Below are 19,968 nucleotides of genomic sequence, written 5' to 3' on the forward strand. Positions count from 1 at the left end.
AATTTTCAATTTACATTATAGTTCCTCTTCCTATCTTAATATTGTGAGCAACGTTGAGTTTTGGAAACAAAAAATTGGCAATCTTCTATTGCAACCTTTTGAATAATAAAGAAAAAAAGAAGATAGGTGAAGGGAAATGAAGGTAAACCGGTTGAAATCATAAACAAATATTCAGTAGGAAAAATGAATGGAATATCGTCTCTTTCCGAGTTGTTGGGAAGGGTTATAAAAGTAGATTTAAGGTCTCATTATCTTGAGGAAGTTGGTAGGTTGTTTTCTATGTTCCATCAGAAGGATTCAGAGTCAAACGATGTACTGAGGTTAAACATGGAGGATTATCACCTCTCATTAACTTATTATCTAGTAAATATAATATACAAATGATGAGTCTTTCTATCTTATTGAAGATTTTCAATTTTCTGTTTCCACAAAAATGAGATAGAAAGATAAATTCTGAACTCACTCATGGTGGGTAAATTTCAAATATGAGATGTAGGAGTAGTGACGCTTAAGGCGGGTTAGCACATCTAACGAGATTTTGTAAATATACGTGTATAAGTTTGGAACGGACCAACAGACTATGTATTTTTAAGGACTTTCCATTTTTTTCCGAATTTTTTCTCGTTTTGTTTATTCACTTCATTGGAAACATATTTTTTAGTTAGCTGTGAGAAAGAATGGATCCGATCTTTATTCCTGATCAGTAATTTTAAATAGTTATCTTAGTATATCATAATGTTCTATAATAAATTCAATGTTAATAACTCCCTTTCAATAATAATATTTTGCATCTTGTATTACACTGAGAGTATTGTATTTGAATCCACATTTACCAAGTTTAAGTCAAGTACGACTGCATAAAAAAAAACTCGAATCAAAACTCAAGTACTAGAGGATTCCAGTCAAGGAAACCTTCTCCCTCTTAAACGCTATAGAGGCCTCAAGTTAAGCTCAAATTCAATTGGTGTTTCTGTTGGTAGGACTAATATCTAGGATTGTAAATCCTAAGCATTTTAAGGCTTTCGAGTTATTCTGGGTTTTTTTTTTTGTTGAACAGTATTTGTTTATTTTTTAACGCTTTTATCATCATCCTTCCATTCTGGGGGAGAGAACATATAAGTATAAAGTGTAAACCCAAGTGCGTGTGCTCATGAACAGTGATACTAATCATTAGTGATTTGGGTATGGAAAATAATATACCGAAATCAATACGGTAACCCTAACAATTTGAAGAAGGCTTTGGAGTAAGCAGCTTATCTGACATGGCGTTTCAATAAATAAGGAGTGTGCAGCTGTGAGATTGATTAAATACACTCAACTCATAATCCGTATCAAGCAAGAACATGGGCAATAACTAATCCATTTTCGATCCTCAATTCTAGACTGAGTCCAACAAGGACTTACACTTATATCCATTGAAGAAAATCCTGTGTATAATGGCCATTATAAGAAATAAGAAACCGAAAATGAAACTTGAGGAATGTTTTGGATAGATCAGCTACAATCAACTGTGGCAAGAGAGGAGTGGGGACAGGAAGAAAACAAGGACATTGGCGAGAATTTCTTCATTATCGATCCCCAATTCTACTCTGAATCCAACAAGATTGTTGTTTTAACAGGTTTTTGAATATAATTGAATCTATTTAAGAAAGGATGTTTACTACTTAGGAATGGAATAATAATAACAACAGCTAAGGAAAAGAAAATGCATTCTTCAGACTACCAATTCCAAAAAAAAGGGCAGCTAAAAAAATCATTGGATTTACATCACTACTTATAACCAGTCATGTAAATCCTGTGAATTTTGGAGGAGAGAAAGAATAACAACCATGATGTTTAATTGAATCATCTACGACCAGCTGTAGCAAGAGAGGAAGAAGAGAAGGAAATAAACAAGGACATTTGAAGAATTACTCCGTTGTCGATCCCAAATTTTATTCTGAGTCTAAAACATTCTTCAAATTATCAGGGTGACCCTGTTGATTTCCTTTTTGTTTTTTTAACATCCCCATTGTACACAGGACTTACATTTGTACTTATAACTCATCAGCCTTACTCTTCGTCATCGTTTAGAATTGGAGTGTATTTTCTTTTCTTTGGCTGTTGTCATTATTATTTAATTCCTGAGGAGTTATTTCATTTCCTACTCCATACAACAGTGCAATTTAATATGAAATCGGATTGAACGTTTGTGTGTGCTCATAAAATCCTCAGAGTTACCTTGAGGATTTGTTCAGTACTTAAATTTGTAAATTTCCTTCTTTTCCTCGTCACAGCTGTTTGTAGCCACCGCACATACACTGTCTTATTAATAGCCTTTGCATAAATAAGGCCTATATTACTTTTAAAAAAACATAGGAAAGGTATACAATTATACCTTGTAAATATATATAATTAGTGAATTGTTTATATGTATGAGGTAGAATAATTGCTGATCATTTTCTAAACTTAATTGTCAATTAAGAGTATGTCAATCAATTTAATAATAAATAAAATAAGTGACGTCATAATCTTTATGTATAATATATGTGCATTGCAACCATTCCTGCAAAGAATAAAGAGTTTTTCAGAAATTAAAAAGCTCATTGTTACTTTTTTGTATCCTGCAAACTTTCGTCAAAAAAGAAATAGAAAAAGATACATAATAAGTTAGTAAAAGTACACTGTCCAACAAAATCACACTTTTTTTATGTACAAGAACAGCATATGTACAATTTGATCAATATGCTCAAAATTCATTTTTTAGCATATTCTTAAAAATAAAAAATATTATTAATTTTATAATCATATAGTCAAAAATATATATTTTTGTAAGTTAAAAATCATAGTGAGAAACGCTTAGAACGATTCGGGTGACTACATGCATCTTCGTAATTTTTATTCAAAAATTATTCTCCCATTGATGGGTCCAAGATTTGCAAATTAAACGATTCTTTGTAAAGCCAGGGTTTTACAAAAATGTAACACAGTAGAGAGCAAATGAAGAATTGGTTCAGTAGATTCAAGTCTTACTATTCCACCAGTAACATAAAAATTATTCCAATTTCAGATCAGCAAACCTACTTGCGTAGTTGTTTGTTTATTGATTTGGAAAAGCTATTGTCTCTGAAATTTTGACTGGATACGCCTATATTTAGCGAAGATAACAATAATTGTGAGTAGTTTGTATTAAAAGAATTTCTTGAAATATACCCATTATTTTCAAGAAAATTAAAATACTTTAGGAAAACTCAAAGAAAAGATTAAGATATGTCTGATTTCAAAAGAAGATTATATATTTTAGAAGATAAAAGTGAGGTAAGGAATATGTAATTTGATCAATTGCATCGTTGCCATAAATAACGACGAATTGAGACAAGAATATAGCAGTGTGTGTTGAGATTTAATTAAAAAGAAAGACATTGAAGAAAATGATTAAATCTTATGATGCAAGATGAATTCATAAAAGAGAAAATAAATTACTAGGTGTAAGAATATTATGGATTAATATAACATTCGATGGGATTAATCTTATCATTCCAAATACTGCGATGCAATTTTAAATTTAATGAAATTTGTGAGACACTGTGAATTAACAATCAAATTTAATGGTAACACCATTTAAGTTACAATCCTTATAAGTCCTGAGATTGCTCCTCAGTTGAAAAACTTGTCAAAAACTTGGAATATTTTCAAAAGATTTCCCGAGGGTATCTTATAACACCATTGAAATTAAATCCAAATTTATCCTCAACCATTTAATCAAGAAATATAACTGTGTTTTTAATTATTGTGAAAAATTAAAGCAAATGACTAGTCCTCCAATAAAAATTGAAATTTATCGTAATGCTGAAGATTATACAACGTTCAAGATTACTACTGCGAAACAATTCCCTTTCCTTGAAGGGAATCAATCAGAAGAAGTATTAACTATAAAAAAATCCTAAGTATTATTCATCCAGAACCAAGTGTTATGTAATGGTCTTCCCTATCAATGATGGTTCTAATATCCGAATGGTAGAGTACTGAGACTCGTAACTTATTTGAGACGATTGAACTGATATGTTATCCTTTTCGATCTGTTAAAGATATTGCTCAATCTGTTTCAAATGAAAGTAAATTGTTTGGTGTGACGACCTGTCTATGTTGTCGGTCGGGGTCACCTGAAGGTTTTCCTTCTTCGTCGGAAGAAATACTTTACGGTCTACCCCTCTCCATTCCTGGTGCAATGATACATCTGTACAAACTCTAACCGACTTAAATTCACATACCTCAACGTTACTTCCTCACCCCACCATTCATCTATATTACATTTGATTAGTTATTCCTTATCTGTTTAAAAGCCACTACCGGCACCATAAAGAAGTCACCACATTGGTACATTAAATTGTAAAACGGATTATCTTCAGATACTTTTGAACTAGAAAAGTCGAATTTGAAGAACCACTACGAGGAAAATTCCGATATTGTCGAGCTCCAATGGGCATTTGTATTTCTAACGATGGTTTTGTGCAAAGACAGATGCTGTTTCATGTAGAATCAAGAAAGTAAAAAGATTGTGGATATAAAAACTACTCAAGTGTTTGGACTTACCCGGTTCTTCCCGAACTCCCAATGAGCAATTGCTGCAAACTTTAATCCATTTACGACTAGTAAAGAAGTTTTAAAATGTAAAGGAACCATCATCAAAGGAATGAGTGAGAAAAATATGTACAAAGGACGTTCTGACATTACAGGAAATGAATTAACAGACCATCTTGCGAAGAGGGATACTGAGAGCCAAAACCAATTTGCTATTGGGACGCCTCCAAGCTACATAAAGAAGACTTCTTCTATCAATATTGGTGTGACCGATATAAAAACGATCAAAGTATGGAACATACACATTCTATGCTGAATAAGCTAAAGTCAAAGTGTATCAACCTCAGAAGAGAAAAATTGAGACTCATTGTACACTAGACATGGCCGTTTTCTAACACACCTAAGCAAGTGGAAACACATAAGCTCAACGTCCAATGTATGTATGGAAGAACTTCAAAGTGAAGACCATCTCATCTTACGAGAAACATTAGGCAATGAATGAGGAAAACGAAGACCTTCGTATTTTAAAATTTATGAAAGGTAAAAAAATATTCTCCAACAAAATTTTAATGTAAACTAGGTTTTAGAATCCACCTTAGTAGCACAAATACCCCGTTTTGTGGCCGTGTTTGTTGCCTTATATTACTAAATATTTTATTTTATGTATGTATGGCAAGCAGTAATAAATATTTAATTAACTAACCTAACCAAGACTCGTACCAATGACGTCACCAGAAATAGAAAGAGAGATCTATTCAATACATCTGCTGTACTTGTCCAGCCATATTCTTGTTGCCTAACCGTGTTCTAGTAACATTGGCAAGGATTTCCTGATGACAGATGTTGGGTGTACAAAATATTTTAGAAGAATATGTCGCGTACCTGCTACAAATCAGTGACTAGAAATATCTACCAAGTATTTCAGAACATGGACAATGTACATGCATAGTTAATGAAATATTGATCATTTATAGGACAATATTCAACCTGCAAAAAGTATTTATAAAATTTTTAACTACAATGCATAATCTCTGAGTAAAATCAAATTGTTAAATGGGGCTCTAATTGAGAACGACTCTGTTAAATTTGTTTAGTTTTTATATATCAAAATGGGATAATTATATGTACGAGAGTCGATCGATTGAAAAGTCCGTGCAAATCCCAAAAGATGGCACTATTGGAGTGTATCCAGGTATGTTTAGCTAGTAGCATCTCTTAAAAGAACACACACGAACTTTCCACCAGATTGGTCTATTTATGTATGTTTGGCATTCGTTTGAATCGAGGAAGTGGATTGATCTAAAAAAAAAGACCCACAAGAATTTCGTATGGTGATTGAACATTACTTTATGGAAGGCAAAACACTAAAAAAAAGCTTAATAAATATTGTAATGAGGACTCTGCACATTCGATTAGGATAGTTTATAAGTGGTTTCAAAAAATTTCGGAGTGGCCATATGAGCACAAATGACGCTAAACGTACTGGATGGCCTATTGAGGTTACTACTCCAGAAAAATATAAAATCCATGACTTGGTAATGGATGACAGAAGAATGAAGGTGCTTGAGATTGCTAGTGATGTGGGCATCTCGAGTTGGAGCCCTATTTCCATTAATTAAAAGAGTAAAATAAAGAGATGCAACATTCTAAACATAACCTCGATACGCGCCAGTTGTACAATCTCTCGAACTTTGCACGGACTTTTAAGACGACCCTCGTATGATGTATTGTATAGCAATTCAATTCATAATTTATATGTTAAAATCTACCAGATGGTAAATTTCAAATCAGAAAAATGTTAGAAGTTCAAATCATTTTGATTCTAATATTTCAAGTATACATTAAACTATTTATTTATCGTTTCTGCCAGTCTATGCAGATCTAACAAACACTAATGGAACTTAGTTATAATATGTATGTATGTACATACCGTACAAAATTAATTAATTGACCTTCCCAATCTCATAAAATATTCAAAGCTCATAATGAAAGAGTTACTTTTAATGTAACTTGTGAGTGAGAAAATTTGATGTAATCGCGTTGAACGCTATAAATACAAAAACACACATTAGTACTCAAATAGTAGGAGGAAAATAGACATTATGAATGGGGGATTATTGGAAACTTCTGGAACAACGAATTGTATGCTAAATAAGGGTAAGTTCTATTTAATATTGTAAACATGGTAATAAAAACTTAAAATCGGATTTTTACCCGGGCAATTTAATATCCGCGTGTAATTTTTAGTTATATAGTCTTAATTATTAAGAACCTTCGGAAGTACTGTCACAGTGATGATGTAAAAAAGTACTTGACGCCGTCAAAAAAGTAGCAAAATTTGACCAAAACATTGTAATAGTAGAAATTTTTATTGCAATATAATAAATTGTTACAATCATTTTATCAATTTAGAGATGCCAATGGTTTATAATGGGGCTTTTTTAAATAGATTATGTTATGAAGTATATTAATATTTATGCCCATTCATATTTATACAGAAAAACTGATGGTAAAAAATCTAAATGGCTTTCGTGGTAAGATGGATATAATATATTTTTGAATATCCGAGTACTTTTCGCTTTATAATTCATGGCGGCAATGGATTGATCCTTTCCTTCTTCTTCTTCTCCTCTTCCTCCTCCAATACTCGAACTCAATCCTCCCTTTACTCGAATAACTGAATATTTTTTACCTCAAAATGTCGGGGAAAATGCAAATAAAGGTCGAAAATGCACAAAAAAAAAAAGCAAATAAATTTTATTTGCATAATTTGGACATCACTATTGATAAGAAACCAATTTATTAATAATTACCCATACATTTTGAATCTTTTAGTCAAATAAGACGGCAAATATTTGATACCTACATTGAATCTTGCAATTTTACCTCCTCAACAAAACAGAAACTAGAATTCCCCTAAAATCAAATAAAGTTATGTACCTTAATTTGCCCAAAGTTATGGTGGATTTTGCATTTGTTACGTTTTGTGTTACCTTGACGTCTTAAAATTCAATGGTCTCCTACTGTGACCATATAAGTTTTTTTTTGTTAGGAACACTTCAAAAAAAAATCCGTTAGGAAATAACGAGGCCATGTTCATTTCTTCCATTGAAATTTAAAAATTCATTAGTATATATTTAATCCATGTAGCGATATACACTTGATGAGCGATTACAAATATATTATCAAAATAACCGTTCAATTGTCGCAACTTTAAGAGCATAAAATTACTTGAGTGATGAATCTCATTTTTGGCTCAATGGGTTTGTCAATAAGCAAAATAGGCACTATTGGTCACACATCTTTTTCCGATACATACCTAATCTCAAATTGATTTATTTTAATCGGCCGCCATTGGCCTCACAGATGGCGACAAGATTTCTTGCAAAAAGAGTGGCAAGTATTGCGAATGAAGTCCTGGCATCCCACTCCTCGTCGACGGAGGCCTTCGTGGCTTCAAAGTTCAAGTGACGGATGTTATAGGCCCTCCTCTCTATGAGTGCCCGGAAAGAAAAGTCGAAGGGATTACTGTAGGGTGGTCACATTCTCTTGTCCCAGAAGACGACGTTGTAAGCTAAGAAAGTCTGAGTAATTTTTGCAGAGTAAGCCGAAGCCCCATATTGCTAAAAAATGACCTGCCGTTGGGGAAATTTGCTTGGACCCAGGGAACAGTTTGGGCTTGAAAATGTCGACTTACATTACTCCCGTGAGCCTGCAACCCTACAGGAACCAGCTCAGGGTCGTCTTTGAGGACATACACACTAATGAAGGTTTTTTTTTACGGAGTCCTCCTTACTCTCTATGGTTTCTTTGTGGTCTAGCCTCTTCTTAATATTGTAGATGGTCTTACGAGCCATTCCCGTCAGCCTGGCCACTACTGTTGAAATGTGACCAAAAAAAAGAATAGTTGATGCTCTAAGCATTGAATCTCGCTGCTATGGCATTTCTCGTCCGATTTAAAAAATTCAAATAGCAGCAGGTGATTGAAATGCATGACTACCTATACAATTACAGACAATTCAAATTTCCTCACACAGAACTCTCAAATCAATATAATACAAGTGTGTAAGTTTCAAGTTTCTACCTGGGATAACACTATGTATATGCCTTGAGTTTTACTTGCTGGGATTTCTCCATTTCCCCCAATTCTTTAATTATTTTTTATATGTACTTAAGGGAACAGGACACTTGCAAACACCCCTGGACCACAAATCACGGTCACCAATTTGAACCACAATCAACTCTTCACTGTCTCTGTACTGCTTATTTATTGCTGAAAAAATGAGATAATATGTAAACTTTACATTGATCTTTGTGTAGCTCTTAGAATAGTCTACACTCTGCCTGTTACAGTTGCCTCCACAGAGACGAGCTTTTCCATGCTCAAATAGATTAAAACATGCTCTAGGGTTGTTAAAAGATCGAATGTTTTGTTGTACAATCTCTATTTATTTTTAAGGGGTAAAATGCTGGTGGGTAGATGGTTCAGGGGTAAAAGAACTAACTGTATTTAAGTTTGCGTGTTATATTATGTCAATGATTTAGAGTGAGTTCTAGTCCGACCCAGCTTCGTGTCTAATAAAAATCCCTAATCTTTTCTCCTACACTCTGTAATAACTTATTTACTTATTTCTGACGATGAGCCTACAATGTCTCATTTAAAAGATATATATTATCTAAACATCACAGATTGAAGGAGAAGTCTAAAAGGGATAGATAAGGAAACTTTACTACGTATGAATCATATTGTGCTTTGTTCATAGAATATAATAGGAAATCATCTACTTACTTCCAGTTGACAACTAATTATTATTATTATTATGTTGTTAGCTCACTGCCTTTGTTCCTTTATTTCCATTTCCTCCATCCAGAATAAATAATATTATATTGTGCAGAAATCATTTTCTTTTTGTGGACAAACACCGGCCTAAAATCAAAACGGCCAAACTTTCCAAGTTCGTGGTCTAACTGTAACCCTTGTGATATTTATTATATCATGCAAGCTTTCCTCTGAAAAGAAACCTAAAAAAAGGCCCAAAATCAGGTAGTAGTTATCCAATTTTACCCATTTATGAAATTATTATTCAAAAATAATGGTTGAGAATTGCCAGCACCTCTTCTAGGACTGCTCGAGGATACTGAGAGTCCATATAATCCTAGAGTAAAAGATTAAAAATGAAAGCGGGGTGGATGTGACCATACATACAGGACTGGATGATCTTTACCCCAAGTCAATATACATCGCATTTTGAAATATACTTTTTAATCACACGTGTTTTGAGCATAGTGTATGCTATTATATGTAAAGGAAGAAGCCTTCGAATGTCACCCAAGTGTTCGTTTCTCCTTAACCAGCCCATTAAATCACATTTAAAAATATCTAAACTTTGATTTCTTGAATTTTTTGTAAGTACCATCGGAACAGAATGCTAAAATCTCATTTTTAGCGTTCAAAAATAAATTCCGTTCCGTTCATTGAATACGTGTTCAAATTTGCATTCTGTTCACAGCCCTGCTTTTATGTAAGGCTGTAAATTGCTTACATTTTTGTATATAAAAATAACATGGTAACCCTGACAATTTTAAGAATTTTGAAGAAGAGAGAACTTATTTGTCATATAATGTTTCATTCAATTAATGAAAATATACTGAAGTCCCACTTCGAATCAAACAAGTTCATATGTAAGAATGTCTCCTTTATCGATCATCAATTCTACTCAAAGTCTAACAAGTACTTTCACTTATGAGCCTTTCATAAGCTTATAATGATCCTCAGTATAATAATTTGATTTTAAGGATATTAATATTTTGAATTTAACAATTAAACAAGGTATTGCCCGGTTCAGGCTCAGTGGTTCTATAGTTCCTGGTCTCGGTTCTTTCATTTCAACGATCTCGGTTCAACTTTATCGGTCTGATTTCCAGTCGTCGGTCTCGGTTCTTTTTTATACAGGCTAAGTTTGGCAAAAGGTATTTAAAACAAGTGGCGTCGCTAGAAAAATGCAGGCTCATGAAATGATATTAGATACAAACAAGGTCGTAGCTACCTTATACACAGAGTACCTAGTGCCACAAGTTCCAGCGGTGGTCCCGATAACTAAGGTTGCTTAGGAGAATGGCTTTCAAAGTAGGGCCGTGAGGATAGGCCATCGCAGGAAGATGGATAATTGAGGGTTGCTTTCAGTCTACACATACATAGAATAAATGTTTCGTATAAAAGGGACCTCAGCTAAAAATGTATTTGTGTAGGGGGGTCTTTATTTTTTCTTTGTCTGACTTACATGGAGTTACACGAAAATCCTCAATGTCTTTTGTTGTCAGCTGTAAATTCCCTCCTTTGGCTTTATAGGTAATGGACCATGGCTATTTCATAGCCTATTCTTTTTGATAAATAAATGAAGTAACAAGTTATTCTTTAACTTGTTCTCCGATTCCAAAAGGACAAGAAGGTCTTACTATTTTTTGGAATTATATAATGACATTTTGGCTATCATATAGAATACAAATGTATAGCTACGCTCTAATAAAATATTACTGGCCAATATTATAATTGAGTATGGAATAAAATTGGATTTTAATATTATGAAATATATGTACCTATATTTAATTCATTTAAAAAGTTGTGGAGAAATAATATATAGTCTGGGATTACTTAAGAAGTAAATAGCAGTTGGCATGATTGACTTATTTGAATAACTACCAGATGATTTCCGGCCTTTTCCCCGTTTCTTTGTGTTACTTGATGCAATAAAAGTAACGTCGTGCTATCTAAGCGCAGCGGCCAAGTAAAATCCTTATCTAGGTTAATAGAAATACAAGGTTATACCATAACATGTGTATAACAAATGTTTGACTTCCCCCATGCTTTTAATATTGACGTCATAGTAGATGAGTGGCTATGTGTTTTGTCAAAATATGTTTTTCTTGCCCAGGAGTCGGTAGGATACATCAGATTGAAAATTCTAGCAAGCCCGATAACATGATGGTCTAACCTTAAGGACTCTAGGGAAAGAAGGGTTAAGGGAAGAATAAACAATTCAATCTAAAAACAAGGAAAACTACCGACCAATAATGTCGTGTTATTGTTGTGACGTAGTCGCCCTTATCCTTCTCTTTCCACTAGGGGAAGATGCCCTGTTCAAACTAGCTGCGTGCCTGGAGGAACATGTACAAGCTTCTAATTTTAAGCCAATCAGAATTGAGAACTACTAAATCCTACCTTCTTTGCCTCGAGTGTCGACTCCTTGCCTAGAGTCCCTTAGTCTAACCTTGCATTTCTATTAACCTTGATCCTTATCCCCTCTATACTTTCCTTTATCTTTTTCTTTATATATCATTTCCATTAAATGTTTTGGGAAGAGAGAAAATCCAAAAGGACTTAAAATGAGCTATCTTACCATAATTTTCGTTTCTATATTTCAGCAAAATGTGGCTCTGGAGCTATTTCATCCATCAGCCTCAAGGAAATACTCCTTGTAATAGCTATTGTTGTCGTTGTGATTCTGACACTTATTGGAGGATCGAATTTACTAAGGAAATGTTATTTACATTCGAAAGAAAGTGAGGAGAAGGTAGACATTGAGCCAGAACCTGCTGAGTCAGAGAATCCGAAGATGGTGGATGATAATTTTAAAGTATCGCTTGAAAATTTAAATGTACAAGATATTTGAAAAGTTTATTTTTAATATATACTATAAATTTATTATGCATATTATAAATCTTATTTTATTTGTGTGTCTGTGATAAAATAGGGGTTATCCACAAGGGAGCCCCCTAATTAATTAATTTGTACTTTTTTCTACGAAAATTTAATAATTTTTGGGAAAAGCAATTTTTTACAAAAATTTAATATTTGAATTTTTTTTCAAAAAAAAAATTAATTTTTTGTGAAAAACTGTGGATTTTTGATATTTCTTCCAAACAAATTAATGTTTGAAATTTCTTTAAAAAAAAATTAATTTTATAAGAATAGCTACGAATTTTTGAATTTTTTTATGTATAGCTGTGGATATTTGAAATTTTTTTCCAAAAAGTTTGACTTTTGAAATTTTTTTCCAAAAAATATAATATTTTGTTAATAGGGTTTTTTTGTAATTTTTTTCTTAAAAAATTTAATATTTAATTTTTTTTTTGAGAATCGCTTTAGACTTTTGAAATTGTTTCTAAAAATTTAATATTTTAAAATTTTTCTTAAAAATTTATTTTTGAAATTTTTTGAGAATAGCTATGGATTTTAGAAATGTTTTCCAAATAAACTTAATTTATTGTAAATAGGGTTTTTTGGAATTTTTTTGTAAAAAATTTAAATATTTAAAAACAAATTCCAAAAAAATTATTTTTTTGTGCATAGCTATGGATGTATGAAATTTTTTTCTAATAAAATTAATGTTTGAAATTTTTTTCCAAAAAAAATAATTATTCGTGAGAATAACTACGAATTTTTGATTTTTTTTTTTTGTAAATAGCTTTGAATTTTTGAAATTATTTTCCAAAAAATTTATTTTTTGTGAATAGGGTTTTCGAAATTTTTTTTGAAGAAATTTATATTATGGGAAATGCTTATGAATTTTTGAAATTTTAAGTGAATGGCTGTGGATTTTTTTAATTATTTTCCATAAAATTTAATATTTGAAATTTAACTTCTTTAATTTTTTCCCCAAAAATGTAATTTTTTGTGAATAACTCAGGATTATTCGAAAAAAAATTCCAAATATATTTAATTTCTGAAAAATCCAATACCCCCACCCTCCAAAAAAAAATAAAGATATATATATATATGTGATCCTGTGGACGCCCTTATACTAATTCCTTAAATGCAATCATGAAAAATTACAATCAAACTATATTAGTTACACAATTACTTCAATTTCACTAAATTACATCCCATATGGGGTCCATGATTATTGATTTAAATGATTACTCAAGAAAGACTTTCACTTTCTGAATTACATCCATGCATAATAATATGAAATACAAAGTATACATTACTTACTTTGTTCCCGTTTTTATTCTATTGTTATACTCTACATAATATAGACAGCCAGCATAGCATTCTATTCTATTCTATTATATACTAACATGGAGTGAGTCCCTTTCAGAGCGCTCAACACAGGTTCTCCTTTACCTCCTTCTAGGTTGGGTATATTACTTTTATATAGTTCGTGCATGTCTGAATACATATGTTGCTGAATATGTGAGGCTCATTAATAATCGTTTGTAATTACTTCAATACTCCGCTCCGTACCGAGGTAAGAGAGATAATTCCATAAGTTAGTACGCTCTTCCCGACTTACTCTTTATCAATTATCCCCTCCAGTGGTGTTATCCATTTCATTTCACATTTGTAACCTTATATCCAAGTAGTATGTAATTGAATCCTTCGTATTCGTTCCTCCTCCTAATTCCAAAATCAGTCACTCACTCATTGAAAAGAGCAATATAATCTTTATCGAGCTTAGATGAGTCTACGTTTAAATGAACTATTTAACTTCAAATACACACATTTAAGTATGTTGTTATGTGTTAAGAAATTTTATTGAATATGTGATGAAACATAACAAAATGATAGAATGGATTGCTTGGTTTGAGTCTTATTCGAAGCATAGCTTATGTGCCTTCTGATTAATTAATACTTTGTTAGCCCTACATATTAGGTAGATATATAAATATTTCGTACCTAGCTTTTATTGATGCATTGAAGTTTGTTTTTGAATATAAAGATTCGACGACACATGTGTTTAACATCAGTGGAGGTGATGACTTTGTATATGCAGTAACAATACTACAATTATTATATAGTTATAATATTTTAACACTCACAAAACCATTTAAAAATGTTAAAATTGGAATTTATATCTGAATCATTTACATGAAAAGATTATATGGCTTGAAGTGAAAAGACAGAGATCGAATATTTAACATGCCGCTTATTAATCCAAGTAATGGCATTAGCTCCTCCATTGCCTACTCACGTTGGGAACCACTGAGTGATCAGGATGATGAGGAAATAGGTGATAGACCTGCTACTCGTCTCCAAGAGGTATGTTTATTTAAAAATAAAGAATATTTATTCATGTATTAAAAATACTTGATTTAGTTTCAGAGGCAAGAGCCGTCAAATACGAATAATGCAATACTTTCTGAAGGATTAGGTACGTCCATTAGAAGCTCAGCATATTCAATACTCCACCCTGGAGAACGGTCCATTTTCCGCGTACCTTGTACAAAAGGAGCAAAAATTATGATTCTTATGATAATATTTGGAATAGGATGGATCATAGGTTTTCTCATAAGATGGAGTGTTCATAATTTTTATATTGATCCCATGGGGCATTGTATCACACCCATATCATATTCGTAGGTTGCTCTAAAATTGATTTATTAATATGGAATTAGTTGTTCTACTGTTTAAATCTACAGATACAGTCCCGAAATGTCCAAATGGGTTCAAGAGAGTATAACTTCTGAAGGAATTAAATCCAGTTTTCTTAATTTTACCAAAGAACCGCATCACAGAGCTGGCTCTCCGGAGTCTGCAGCCTTTGTCGATAGAATGATGCGTATGTGGGAGAACTATGGCCTTGACAAAGTCGAAATTGATGTTGCAAATGTCAGAGTTACTAAATCTTCTGAAAAACGCCCCAATAAAATCAATGTTTTTGATAAAAATGGAACTATACTTTGGTCTAAAAATCTCAATCCTGATGAAGGAGACAAGGTATATAATAATTTTATAACTATTTCATTTTTCAATAACTAAAACTTAATTTTTTTAGATAGCGTTTAGTGCTAATGGTGCAGGAAGAGGAACGTTGGTCTATGGTCATTATGGAAGAATTTCTGATTTCTATGAGCTTCAAAAACAGGGACTCACTTTTAACAACTCCGTTGTACTTCTCAAAACATCATCAAAATTTGATACAGGTTCTATGGTTCGTAATGCACAAATTTTTGGAGCTAAAGGAGCGATTCTTTTTCCTGATCCCAATGCTTATATCTTAACACCGGAGGGTCGAATTGGAAGAGTTCCATCTAACACTGTGATGTCACATTCAGTTAAATTTATACCTGGAGATCCTAGTTCTCTTTACATAGACTCTCAATCATCTATTCCTGAAATCCCTGTTATCAGCTTAAGTTTTGATGAAGCTTCGGTGTTAATGAGAAAATATGTTAACGGGCATAATGTGTCACGTAAATTTTGGTTTGAACTTCCACTAATGACAAATGAATCTAGGGATTTCTCAGCCGAGATGCATGTACATAATGATTTCAAGGAAATACGTCTACAAAATGTTATTGGGGTCATACCAGGAAGGCAATTATTACAATCATAGTGACTACTAAATACATATTTAATTTCTGGTATTAATATAGATATGAACCAACGAGATATGTGATAATAGGATGTCATCACGATACGTGGTACCAAGGAGCAGCTAAGCCAGGATTAGGGCATTCCATTTTAATGCAGCTTGTCAAATCATTCGGTAAAATGAGGAAACAGGGTTGGTCTCCTGGTAGAAGTATTATCTTTACTTCATGGGATGGGGAAGAACTGGGTAGCTTGGGGATAACCTCGTGGATTAATAGACATAGAATGGAACTTTCGTCACGAGCAGTTTCTTATATAGATTTGGATCATCTTGTGAGTGGGAGTAAAACCATTCATGTTCACGCCTCTCCTTTGTTGAGGTATTTGAGCATTATATATATATATATATCTATATGTAGATTTTAAGAATCTGTATCTCATCACTACCTTAGGAATATAGTTGAAGAAGCTTCAAAACAAGTGTTTCTTAAATCTGGTAATGGAGACATTGATGGAACTCTTCATTCTCTTTATAAGATTTTAATCAATGATGAGGCATACGAACCTATTATGTTAGATATTCCTTCTGTTAAAAACTCGAGAAAATCAAGACAAAATGCTAAAGTGTCCAAGGGTTGGTCTGCTGATGAGGATGCTCAACAACAAGTATACTTGGCTAAATCACCTTTTCAATCGTTTTTGGGAGTATCATCTGTTGAAATTTCTATTAAAAATGAGAATGGTAACGATGCCTATCCATACGTCAAAACTATGCATGATACCCCTGAAACAGTAGAAAAGTTTTTGGATCCTCGTTTTCAAAATTCTGTTTTAGTTGGAAAATATGTAGCAACGATTACCATGATATTGTCTACATCAAAGAAATTACCCATGTGGGTATCAGACTATGCTAAAGAAGTTTCTCAAGAATCCATAAAATTCTTCAGAACCTATGCACAAGTTCTTAAAGAAAATGAACTTAATGTGCTAGGCCAATTGAAATCAGCCATTTCTGATTTTCAATCTTCCTCAAAACAATTTCATAATAATTTTAGAACTCGTTTGCCTCAATTAGAGTTTTTGGAATATCACGAATTTAATGATCAATTATCTGAAGTTGAGAGATCATTTTTGATGCCTCGTGATTTCGAAATTCCTAATGTCATTTACTCACCTTACAGACATGTTATTCGAGGACCCTCTCCTCTTAATTCAGGAAAGCTTGAAACCTTTCCAAGGTTAAGGGCTAGTTTAGAATTGGTTCTAAAAACTTCTTTAGGCTCATGGGATATGGTCAAAAGAGAAGCTTTTTTCGTTTCAGAAGCATTGAAGGCAGCAACTTGTGTCATGGACAATCATATATTACTGTCAAATGCCCGAGAAACTCAAGTTTTAAGTTAATATCCGCGATACGAGCATGGATGGAGAAAAAAAATTAAATATAATGATTGGACTAATCAATTTTTTTGTGGAAAAAAAAAAGAAGACTGTTTTCTGGATCCTTGTGAATGAATTACTTTTAATGCATAAAGTAACAATAATATAAAAATATTATAATATTTATAGACACTAAACCTAATAAGGAATATTTGGGTCTCTTTTCTTTCATCAAGTAAAAAGTAATTGAATTGACTCATTATATAAGATATATAATCATATTTTTTACGGATTTTTATAAAAAATAAGAGCTCCAAGAGGTATATTAATGAAAATACTTATTATTAATCAATTAAATTATTGGAGAGGCTTCTCTCATAAATAAACTCGTAAAGGATGCTAAAACAATATGATATTTGTCTTCTTATTCGACTATTTAGTCTAGATTTAACAGTTGAATGCATCATTTATTAGCACAAAATTATTCATAGCCCTATAGCCTTAGTTATAGCCATAGGACTCCGAAATTATTTAAATAGAATTGAAATAGACATAAAAAGAATTACACGTTGTTCTGACGTATTTGCGCTTGTGTGACGTCACCCCCCAAAAAACTCAATGTTACCAAATGATTATTTTATCTCTGTGCGGGGTATTTTAATTTATTCTTCACAATTTACAGTTATCACTTATAGCAATGAAATTATGTTAGACAGTGTTTTGGATTTCATAAGCATTAGTTCAATTTATGATGTTTCAAATTGTCTTTGGAAGATAAGATTTTTCTTTTCTCAATCTAATCTTTTGTAGGGCCTACTTTAGTTTAATATGACATTCAACTTTACTGTGATTAATCAAGCCCTAGGAATAGAAAATTCCATGATATTGATTGCCTTCAAGTGTAATTGTCTAAATAAGAAATGAAAAAGAGATCAGGTGAAGAGAAGGGTATGAGACAAAGATCGTGGGTTGCCACACCACCAAAAGTTAGAATGGGTACAACTTCTATCGTCTGTCGGAGTCCGGGAATCCTTTTCTTTGGCATTTTTTGTCTCTTTTTCCTCCTTTTCTTCTATTCCTACCTATTTCCAAAAAAGTAGGTTCTGACTTCAATTTCATTTCATCTCTTGCAGAATTCAAAATTAAATAATCTTCAATTATTACTTATTAGGAGTACGGAAGATGCTCATACCTCCTCCGCAACACGATCTCAATATTACAACCATACCTACCCCATTAGTCCATCATTTCATTCCCATGATGGAGATATCAGATATCGTATAGGAATTATTGCAGATCTAGACACAAACTCAAAGAACGGATCGGACTCGTGGCGTAGTTTCTTTAAAAGTGGATATCTTACACAAATAGGTATCGGGAAATACGGTGTCAAATTTGATGAAGACTTTACGGAAGTACGCTCAAAACTGAACTATGGAGGAAGAGGCATGGAATTGTCAGAGTTAGTTGTCTTTAATGGGGGACTCTACTCCTGTGATGATAGAACTGGAGTCATTTACAAGTTATCCATTACTTCTAAAGGTGTTCAGCCCATTGCTTGGGTTATTTTACCTGATGGAAATGGGAATGAGGTGAAGGGCTTCAAATGTGAATGGATGACTGTGAAGGATGAATATTTATTTGTTGGTGGGTTAGGAAAAGAGTGGACGACTCCAAATGGAGTTGTTTTAAATCATAATCCTATGTATATTAAAAAAATATCCATGAATGGTGATGTTGAGCATATAAAATGGGTGGATGAATATTTAGCTGTAAGAGGGGCTGCGGGAATTACAGCTCCAGGTTATATGATTCATGAAGCTGTAGAATGGAGTCCTGTTCATGAGAAATGGTTCTTTTTGCCCAGAAGGGCTTCAAAGGACAAATATGATGATGTAGTGGATGAGGTCAAAGGAACTAATTTCTTATTAAAAATGAATAGCAATGATCTTGGAATCGAGGTTCTTCGTGTAGGAAGATCTGAAAAGATTGAGTTCCCAAGTCATGGTTTTTCTAGTTTCAAATTCATTCCAGGCTCAAGGGATCGACATATATTAGCATTGAAATCTGAAGAGTACAAAGGTTCTATAGCCTCTTACATCACTGTTATTGACTCCGAGGGAAATATTCTCATGCCTGAGACAAAAATTGGAAATTATAAATTTGAAGGAATTGAATTTATTTAATTAATTACGGACCTGGACAGTAAGTCCTCTGGTATTCTTCAATATATCAAGACTAATAGAATCTTTTTTTATTTCATCTGGATTTATATTGAAACTTTGTTATTGTTCTATTTTGATATTAAATCCATGAATTTATTATTTTTTGTGATATCCTCAATAAATTTCATATATTTAAATAAGTTAGTAGATATTTTGTTATTCTTTGATGTCACCATCTTAACAAAACTGTATTATATGAGCCTCTTTACTGATATATGTATTTTGATTGTGATAGTATTGACTACAACATACATACGTGGCAGAAAAAACGTTTTAATTGAATCCTTAATTAAATAAATTAATATGATGTATGACTAGGACGTATCCGTATTATATATTTTTTCGAATTATTTTAAACTTGGTAATCCTCTTCCTAATTCTGTTTTTAATTAGTATTCAAAATACGTTCTCTCTTTTTTTTCCCTTACGACAGCAATTCGTTTTTTGGATTTTTAAATTTTTTTAGTGCATTTACTTAATAACTTTAATTAA

At 32.5% G+C, this 19,968-nt stretch overlaps 2 protein-coding genes and 2 long non-coding RNA genes across 6 annotated transcripts; 3 read left to right on the top strand and 1 right to left on the bottom strand.

Annotated features, from left to right (window-relative positions):
- The first annotated feature begins 6,576 nt into the window (after window positions 1–6,576).
- LOC121126574 (uncharacterized) lies at window positions 6,577–12,262 on the top strand. Its single transcript, XR_011782339.1, has 2 exons — window positions 6,577–6,717; window positions 11,983–12,262. It is a non-coding gene; the product is annotated as an uncharacterized lncRNA (long non-coding RNA).
- On the bottom strand, window positions 10,244–10,745 carry LOC121126581 (uncharacterized). Its single transcript, XR_005866985.2, has 2 exons — window positions 10,608–10,745; window positions 10,244–10,552 (listed from the first exon to the last, which is right to left on the bottom strand). It is a non-coding gene; the product is annotated as an uncharacterized lncRNA (long non-coding RNA).
- Window positions 12,263–13,567: 1,305 nt separating the features above from the next.
- On the top strand, window positions 13,568–17,659 carry LOC121126588 (N-acetylated-alpha-linked acidic dipeptidase 2). 3 transcript variants are annotated; one of them, XM_040721878.2, is made up of 7 exons: window positions 13,568–13,808; window positions 14,437–14,599; window positions 14,657–14,916; window positions 14,980–15,277; window positions 15,336–15,877; window positions 15,937–16,254; window positions 16,327–17,659. In XM_040721878.2, the coding sequence occupies exons 2-7, from the start codon at window positions 14,480–14,482 to the stop codon at window positions 17,273–17,275; spliced, it is 2,487 nt and encodes an 828-aa protein (XP_040577812.1). In that variant the 5' UTR covers window positions 13,568–13,808; window positions 14,437–14,479; the 3' UTR covers window positions 17,276–17,659. The 3 variants fall into 3 exon arrangements, with proteins under 3 accessions (XP_040577812.1, XP_071747967.1, XP_071747965.1); XM_071891866.1 differs by lacking the exon at window positions 13,568–13,808 and adding an exon at window positions 13,922–14,213 and having other exon boundaries at window positions 14,280–14,599; XM_071891864.1 differs by lacking the exon at window positions 13,568–13,808 and adding an exon at window positions 13,924–14,213 and having other exon boundaries at window positions 14,261–14,599.
- A 237-nt stretch (window positions 17,660–17,896) lies between these two features.
- LOC121126596 (soluble calcium-activated nucleotidase 1) lies at window positions 17,897–19,616 on the top strand. Its single transcript, XM_040721887.2, has 2 exons — window positions 17,897–18,347; window positions 18,423–19,616. Exons 1-2 carry the CDS (start codon window positions 18,172–18,174, stop codon window positions 19,435–19,437), a joined length of 1,191 nt encoding a protein of 396 aa, XP_040577821.1. The 5' UTR covers window positions 17,897–18,171; the 3' UTR covers window positions 19,438–19,616.
- The last annotated feature ends 352 nt before the right edge of the window (window positions 19,617–19,968 follow it).

The sequence above is a fragment of the Lepeophtheirus salmonis genome, chromosome 1 (genome assembly GCF_016086655.4).
Source record: "Lepeophtheirus salmonis chromosome 1, UVic_Lsal_1.4, whole genome shotgun sequence".
NCBI lineage: Eukaryota > Metazoa > Arthropoda > Copepoda > Siphonostomatoida > Caligidae > Lepeophtheirus > Lepeophtheirus salmonis.

Coding starts and splice junctions, on each gene's coding strand:
- LOC121126588 (XM_040721878.2), top strand. CDS start 14,480: ATGCCGCTTATTAATCCAAGTAATGGCATTAGCTCCTCCATTGCCTAC. Junction 14,917..14,979: donor ATCACACCCATATCATATTC/GTAGGTTGCTCT, acceptor TTAAATCTACAG/ATACAGTCCCGAAATGTCCA. Junction 16,255..16,326: donor CACGCCTCTCCTTTGTTGAG/GTATTTGAGCAT, acceptor TCACTACCTTAG/GAATATAGTTGAAGAAGCTT.
- LOC121126596 (XM_040721887.2), top strand. CDS start 18,172: ATGAAAAAGAGATCAGGTGAAGAGAAGGGTATGAGACAAAGATCGTGG. Junction 18,348..18,422: donor TCCTACCTATTTCCAAAAAA/GTAGGTTCTGAC, acceptor ATTACTTATTAG/GAGTACGGAAGATGCTCATA.